Source organism: Triticum urartu, chromosome 7A, assembly GCF_056163025.1.
Source record: "Triticum urartu cultivar PI428250 chromosome 7A, HENAU_Tu73, whole genome shotgun sequence".
Classification (NCBI taxonomy): Eukaryota; Viridiplantae; Streptophyta; class Magnoliopsida; order Poales; family Poaceae; genus Triticum; species Triticum urartu.
Window position 1 is genome coordinate 82,179,044 of NC_141879.1, and position 8,118 is coordinate 82,187,161.

Sequence of the window (8,118 nt, forward strand, 5' to 3'; positions counted from 1 at the left end):
GCCGCCTGGCAGAGCCTCGTGCCAGGCGGATCGAGGTCGGCTTGCCGGCCGGCTCGCCCGAGGTCTCCGACAACGAGGATGAGACTGGCTTCGACGACACCATCCCGGCTCCCGCGCCTCCTGTGCACGCCGGCTTCACCATGGAGTGGGCACAGGCGCACTACAACGCCGCTTTGGCGGAGGTGCAGCCTGCGCCAACGCCTCTATCGACATTCCAGCAGACGTAGGAGGGACAATGGTATAACCTGTTTCTCCTAGAGCAGCACTGGCTGACGGATGGCTAGATCTACGGCGAGCCGGCGAGTGAGGAGGGCGTGGCGGCCATGGCCGCGGCGATCCCCAACTTCGTCGTGGAACAACGTGTAATCTTCGATGTCGTTGGCGCTGAAGCCGCCACTCGACACGAAGCAGCCACCGCGGGGGCGCAGCTGCAGGCGAACGCGTTACGCGAGTTGCGCCGTCGACGAACCATCAGTCGGCCCGATGGGACGAAGACAGCGCCGGCGCCACCATTGTGGACCTCACGTCCACCGACGATGGACAGGTCGTGAACTCCTTCGAGGATAAGTACGCCACGGAAGGCGGCGGTGCCTTGTGTCCCATATGAGCCGATCCGTCTTCCACATTGCAGACAACATGCCCTAGTCATCATCAATGAAAATGCCTTTACTGCTTGTAGTTTTGTCCACGAGTTTAGGAGCTCGAATTTCGAGACTCACAATCTCGCTAGGCATGCACTTTTGCTCGGAGGTTGGCCTGCCCGAGGAGTTGAACTTCCTTCCTGTAACTGTTTCGACAATCTAAATAAAGCCCGGCGAGAATGTCTAAAAAAACAATGAAAATGCCAGTTTTTCTGAAAAAAAAGAAAAAGAAAAAATATAAGAGTGTTTAGATCACTATTTTTTTAAAAAAAATATCGAGTAGATTACACTCCAAGATCACGCTTAGCTACCAAAGACTTCTTTATGCAGAGTGTAGTCACCGCTGACGCAGACGCAGAGTGCTCTGTCCGACGATAAGCAGAGATATCGCCGCTCCTGCTGCCGGCCGCCCGGCGCGCGCTCGGCCCCACCCGCCGGCGAGATGCCGCTGGAGCGCTTCGACCTGCAGATCTCGTCCCGGGAGCTGGTCCAGGCCTCCGACCCTCCCCCGGGCTTCCCGGCCGTGCACGCCGTCTCCAACCTCGACCTCCTCCTCGGCCCCTTCCCCATCTACCTCGTCTGCATCTACCCGCCCCCGCCGCGCGGCCTGGGCCCCGTCCTCGCCGCCGTCCGGGCCGCGCTCCCGGCCTACCTCTCCCGCTTCTTCCCCTTCGCCGGCCGCGTCGTGCGCCGCCCGGGCACCAACGTCCCCGAGGTCGCCTGCGACAACGCCGGCGCCGAGCTCGTCGTCGCCGACGCCGCCGGGCCCCCCCTCGCCGCCGTCGACTTCGCGCGCGTCGACCGGTCCCTGGGCATGATCCAGATCCCGTTCGACGCGGGGCTCGCGCTGTCGCTGCAGCTGGTCCGGTTCGCGTGCGGGGGGTTCGCGCTCACCGTCGCCACCAACCACCTCCTCGCCGACGGCCGCGCGTTCGTCGTGCTGCTAAATAGCCTCGCGGAGATGGTCCGCGCCGGCGGGGGGGGCCTCTCCCGTGGGCCGCTGCTCGACCGGTCCTCCCTGCTCGCCCCGCGGTCGCCGCCGGTGTACCGCCCGTCGCTGGACGCGGAGTTCGCGAGGTTCACGCCGGCGACCATGGTCAATCCCCTCCTGGCCGCGGCCATGGAGCGGCGCCTGTACCGCATCGACGCGGCCGACCTCGCCGGGCTCCAGATCGCGGCGTCGTCCGGCGATGGCCGCCGCACCTCGCGCTTCGTGGCGCTGTGCGCGCACGTCTGGAAGCTCCTGGCCCGTGCGGTGGGCGAGTCCGACCCCAACTGCCGGATGGCGTGGATCGTCGACGGGCGGAAGTGCGTGGAGCCGTCGGCGGGCGCGCTGGACATGTACATGGGGAACGTGGTCACCTACACGTCCCGCGAGGCGAGCGTGGCAGGGCTGCTGCGCGCGCCGCTGCACGAGGTGGCGGCCGCCGCGCGCGCGGCCATGGCGTCGGTGATGACCAGGGAGAGGTTCCAGGAGCTGGTGGACTGGGTGGAGGTGAACAAAACGGCGTACAAGGACGGCGGGAAGTGGACGGAGGCGGTGAACCTCGGCCTGGGCAGCCCGGCGCTGGTAATCTCGGGGCTGCTCCCGTTCGCCATCGACGGGGACCTGGGGTTCGGGAAGCCGAGGCTGGTCCTGCCGTGGTTGCGGCACGGCCGGCTGGGGTCGGCGTCGGTGACGGTCGTGCCCTGCCCGGGCGGGGACGGGTCGTGGTTCGTCGGCGGCACACGGCTGTGGCCGCGGCTAGTGGAGGTGATCGAGGCCGGCCCAGAGAGCCTGCTGAAGCCGGTGACCGCGGCGAGCCTGGGGTTCGAGGCGCCCCACGGCTCTCGTTTGTGAGCTCGTGGCGAGCAGTGCTGTGGTTCTCTATCTAGAAATTGTGTAACCTCTCGAGATCATTCATAATACTATAATGATTTCTCTTTGAGATTCGGAAAGGACGCCGCTAACTGCCACACATGTGGCATATATGACATGCGCCCGTACACCGTGTGTGATGTGAGTAGGAGGCAGCCCACACGGGCTGTGTGTGGGTGGACATTGGAATTACCCACACGTGTAGGCGCGGCTACTTCGTGCCACACGCCCAATAAGTACTACTCATCTTCACTTCATGCGTGTGGCACGATGCAAAAATGTCCAGACGTCCTGACCTAGCTACGTTAGGTACCCCGCGGGATGACTATTTAGTTGCCATCCTGGTTGGCAGATGTAGTTATCCGGGATGACAAGTGTAGTTGTAAAAGCATCGCAACTCTATCTGTTTTGGTTAATTATAGTTGCCATGTCTAATTTATGGTAGTTGCCGCGTGTAATCAAACCGTAGTTGCCGTGTGTGATTAACTATTTGCCATATATGGTCAAAACAGTAGTTGTCATGTGTGTTTACCTAGTTGCCACGTGTGGTCCAACCATAGTTGACATGTATTGTTAATCACAGTTGCCATGTGTGTTTATCTGGTTGCCACGTACGCGCAACTGCAGTTGCCGTGTAGCAAAGAATCACAGTTGCCATGTGTGTGTACCGAGTTGCCGTGTAGCAGAGAATCACAGTTGCCGTGTGTGTACCGAGTTACCACGCTCGCGTAACTGCAGTTGCCGTCCACAACATAGGAGTGTCGTGTGGGCGAAAAGCAGTTCGCCCACACGCGCATGACCTAAGTGGTGGCTGTGTGGGCAGAAACTAGTTCGCCCACACAACACAGCTGATAAACAGCGTGGTGCAGGCGTGTGGGCAAACTTTTCAACGCCCACACATCGACCCCATCCTACGTAGCACAAAAAATCAACCTTTTCGTGTCAAAATTCATGCAAAAGACACTGGACGACGATCCAGACGTGTGGGCGAGTTGGAAAACGTCCACACATGTAGGCGTTAGACTTTTCGTTCGGAAATATGTTCTTCCGAGCAAGCAGATTCTCTGCAAGTCTTCTGAATATACAGTATAAACAACTGAAGTTGTTGGTTGGTTTTTCCATTAGGCAGATGATATTTGTAATTTCGAATTGCTCCCAAGGCATACTGATCTGATTGTTATTGAAAGATGAACTGGAAGTGACACTGAAACCAATCTACGATAAACCAATTCGCTATCGCTGAACAGATCGAGTTGGCTGCACGAGCTCTAAAATTCACTCAGCGTAGAATCATTAGCTTCAGATCAATGCAGTGTGAGTACACATATAAGAGCTTCTTCAACAGAAGCCCAAAAAAACGATACGCTAATATAATTTTACAACGCCATTTTAGTAATTTTAGCACGCCGTGGTCGATTCAGTCCAGCAGAGGCACAAAAATATAACGCGTAACGGACAGCGCGCAGCAGTCCAGCAGACGCACTAAAAAAATAAAGCGCCACAAATATATCTACAACAAACAGGTTCCTTAACATTTACAAATAAGTCCATCTGATCAAAACAAAAACGCAATTGGATCCCCAATAGTTGGAGCAAGCTAGTTTGCTGACCTTGCAAATCATCTTCTGCCGGGCACCGCACGCGAGCTAGCTTGATGTGAATCGCAAATGCGAGCTAGCTAGCTTCCCTTAATCATTGGAGCAAGCTAGCAGAAGGGCAACGGCGGCTCCCGGCCAGCGAACTCGAGGCGGCGAGCTGCAGCCGGCGAGTAGAAGGGCAGCGTCGGCTCCGTCCCGTGCTAGGACGAGCAGAGACAAGAACGCATAGGAGTGGCCGCGGCCGGCGGCGGCGAGCTCGAGGCGGGACGAGCAGAGGAAGCAGAGCAGTTTGTCTTCGCGCTTTAAATTGTCCAGCGCGCTGTACGCCGCGCACCAAATATCCTGCGTGTGATGCAGAAATTCCCAGCGCGCTGGATGGATTTTACAGCGTGCTGGCTTTTGCAACGTCTGTTGGAGATGCTCCACGCGCTAAATTGACGTTTTTTCCAGCGCGGGCTACTTTTAGCGCCTCTGTTGGAGATGCTCTAAGCGGCAATGATGCGTATGACTGAATAGCGAAGGGGGAAATGTTTTCGCGTTACACTGCTCTTGCAAACTCACCTCAAAACTGCTCTAAAACTATAAAATACTCTGGGGACGAACAAATTAATCTCAGCTGAATCCATCAAACTAATCACAGTTGAGACAAGCTAGGATGCCAGATATTGCATTTCACTGGTCACTGGTGAATCAGAAGGAAAACTCAATCTGCATCCCAACTTTTTTTTTTTGAGGGCCATCTGCATCCCAACTATTTGTCTGCATTCCATCCATTTTATTTATGGTCAAAAAAGTTTAATTTAAAATGCATGCTCGTCTTATTCATTGAAATGTAGGCAGTAGATGTCGCTGAATCGAGGAACGAGCTCTAGAATTCAAACAGCATGGAATCATTAGCTGCAGACCAGTATTGTACGTATGCTTGTAAAATTCACAATATCAGTACAAAGGCAGATGTCTATGAACCGACAATTGTCCAAGTTACAGATAGATCTTCGTTGGGAAATTAGACATTTTTCATTAACCTTAATCCAGATTATCACCATCACAAGATTATTGACATGACAAATCGCATAGGACATACGTACATACTAGAAAGATCTAGCACATACCATGTATATGAACCAAATGCACATGTCAATAAAGAAAGATTTAGGACATACTCCCTCCGGTCCTTTTTACTCTGCATATTAGAATTCTCTGAAGTCAAACTTCACAAAGTTTGACCGTATTTATATGAAAAAATATCAACATTTGCCATGCTAAAGTTACACAATATAAAACTTTAAGTCATGACACATTTATTGGTATTGATTTCAGATTGTGAATCACTAGTAGAAAGTCCCGGTTTTTACTAGAACCGGGACTAAAGGCCCTCCACGTGGCCACTGCCTGAAGGTCCAATTTTATGAATTTTTTTGAACTTTTTTTAGAATTTTTTTAGAATTTCAAATTTCTGAATTATTTTAACCTTTAATCTCTAATCACCCCTCATCACTGCTCAATTTAACCTTTAATCTCTAATCACCACTCATCATTCCAAATCATCTAACTTCCCGAACGGTCACCCATCCTCTCACTACTTCAGCCTGAGCACGCTCAACTTTCGGGTTTTATTCTCCCTCATTTCCAAATCTGCACTTGTTGTTTTTCTGACAATAGTAAGATGTCAATCCTATTAACCCTCAGGAATTTAGCTTGAGCATGAAGTCACACATTTCACTGTTTGAGTTTGAAACTATTGTTCTAAAAATCAATAATTATTTAGTAACACTAATATTTCTTGAATAAGTAGTTTGACCATTGTTTGACTATAGTTGACCAAAATTCAAAAAAACTGAAATAATTATTTAGTAACACTAATATTCTTGAATCATTATTTAGTAACACTAATACTTTTTGAATAAGTAGTTTGACCATAGTTTGACCAGATTTAACAAAAATTCAAAAAAAAACTTCAATTTGAGTATAACTTTTTTCCCTTTTAGAATTTGAGGATTCTAAAAAATTGCAAACAGGCCGTAGGCGGTCTCCATCGGATGCAGATTTTCGTGCTGAATTTTTTGATATATTATACATTTTTTTCCGACATCGTATGCAAAAGTTATAGCCGTTTTACATTTTCCCTACACTTTTTACAAAACATGTTCAAATTTAAGTTTTTAAATTTTCCTAACTAGTAGATGTAGTAATATAACTACCTCTCGAAGGATTTTATTTTTTAAATCTTTTATCATTTTCTTTTGATTTTTTCAAAACATAAAAGGCGATCCGGGGGGGTAGAGCTTGAAAATGGGACCTTTAGTCCCGGTTTGAGACACAAACCGGGACTAAAGGTCATCGCACCCTTTAGTTCCGGTTTGTGTCTAAAATCGGAACTAAAGGTCTAATCTTTGTCCCAAACCGGGACTAAAGGGCATCACACCCTTTAGTCCCGGTTCGTGTCTTAAACCGGGACTAAAGGACTCAGGTGAACCGGGACTAATGCCTTAGCCGCACGAACCGGGACCAATGCTCACGTTAGTCCCGGTTCGTGACTGAACCGGGACTAATGTGAATATTGCCCCGTGACCAAAGCCCTGTTTTCTACTAGTGAATGTTGGTACTTTTTTCTATAAAGTTTATTAAACTTTACAAGACTTGACTTCAGTCAAATCTTATATGCGAACTAAAAAGGATCGGAGGGAGTACGAGGGCACCGGAAACTCCGATGCAATAGCATCTTCGGCCATGATGGTGAAGATGAGGTGTTCTTCTGCCGTAGAGAAAGTGGTCGATGCAGACGAACGGATGTCGAGGATGTAGACGAATTTGAGTGAGTAGTCGCGCTGACACGCTCTTCAAAAACCTTATCGCCCCTCACCTTATGGAGATTCTCATGGAACATAGTTTGGGAGGCCTCGTCTCCCGGATGGTTGTGCATGCAGTCGCTGAGATGAGGTCATCGGAGAAGCAGCTCAGCACTACGAACTCGGCTAGAGAGTGTGTAATCTGTTTTTCTATTCTGTGTGTTCTGCCTAGCCTAATTTTTGTTCTTCCAGCAAGGCGCAAAGCTGCCTGAACTCTAGTTTGATTCACAAAATGCGTGGCGTTGCGTGAAGTGAGTGAGTGTGTGCATTATTGCTCTCTTTTCTCATGCTACAAGGAGTAGTAGAACAAGTCACCTTTTATATTGGTGATTCTTTCACGCCACTAACAGTATAGTTCTAAAACATACACATTTGCCATGGAATTCAAAGGGCCCTTTTGAGATTTCAGAATTTTAACTGGATGGAGATACTAGATTTAGTGGTACGAGGCCCATAATATCTAAGAAGCCCCCACTAGATCTCATAGGCACATTGGAGTGCATATATTCCAATTGTGCTATTTGATATACCAATAGTTCAATGAAGATCGATTAAGGTCATGCTCCACCTAGACAAGCAGCTACTCTTATCCACGACTAAACAATGAACCATGCCTTGAATTTTCAATCTTGCGCAAACAAGACTCAGTGAATGTCGTTACCAGTACACGACATCTGAGGCTACTCTGTGGATTACTACAGATTACCCAATCTCATTGACTGTGACCAACGATCTAGCCCATATAGGTGTATTCTTTAAACACGGCCATGTAGGATGGCGTCTTTGCTTACATAAGTAAATAGAATACATTGAGAATAATCAACCTGCCTTACAGTATCAGTGAAAGAACTGCATATTCAGCGCAACGAGTTCACTAGACGTCCTCTCCACTTGCAAATGTTTCTTTTCACAGGTCCTTCACGGGATCGACTATCGCATAGGTTGCATTTCCCTTTTCACAGTAGATGTGTCCAGTGTTGTGAGTTCCGCTTTCATTGTTGACCTCATTAAGACGGCCTTCTTACAAGACTTACATGACATTAGAAATTCAATTTGAATCACTATATCCTTTAAGCACTTTTGGATATCCGGTCTAGTGTATCCCATAGCTCATGGTCCACTTTAGATAGTGCATTACTCTTTCAAGAGCAGGGTTGGAACAAAATGTCTTA

The 8,118-nt window shown here is 49.7% G+C and overlaps 1 protein-coding gene across 1 annotated transcript; it reads left to right on the forward strand.

Moving 5' to 3' along the window:
• Window positions 1–717: 717 nt before the first annotated feature.
• On the forward strand, window positions 718–2,569 carry LOC125521541 (coniferyl alcohol acyltransferase-like). Its single transcript, XM_048686602.2, has one exon. The coding sequence runs from the start codon at window positions 1,084–1,086 to the stop codon at window positions 2,479–2,481; it is 1,398 nt and encodes a 465-aa protein (XP_048542559.1). The 5' UTR covers window positions 718–1,083; the 3' UTR covers window positions 2,482–2,569.
• The last annotated feature ends 5,549 nt before the right edge of the window (window positions 2,570–8,118 follow it).

Coding starts and splice junctions, on each gene's coding strand:
- LOC125521541 (XM_048686602.2), top strand. CDS start 1,084: ATGCCGCTGGAGCGCTTCGACCTGCAGATCTCGTCCCGGGAGCTGGTC.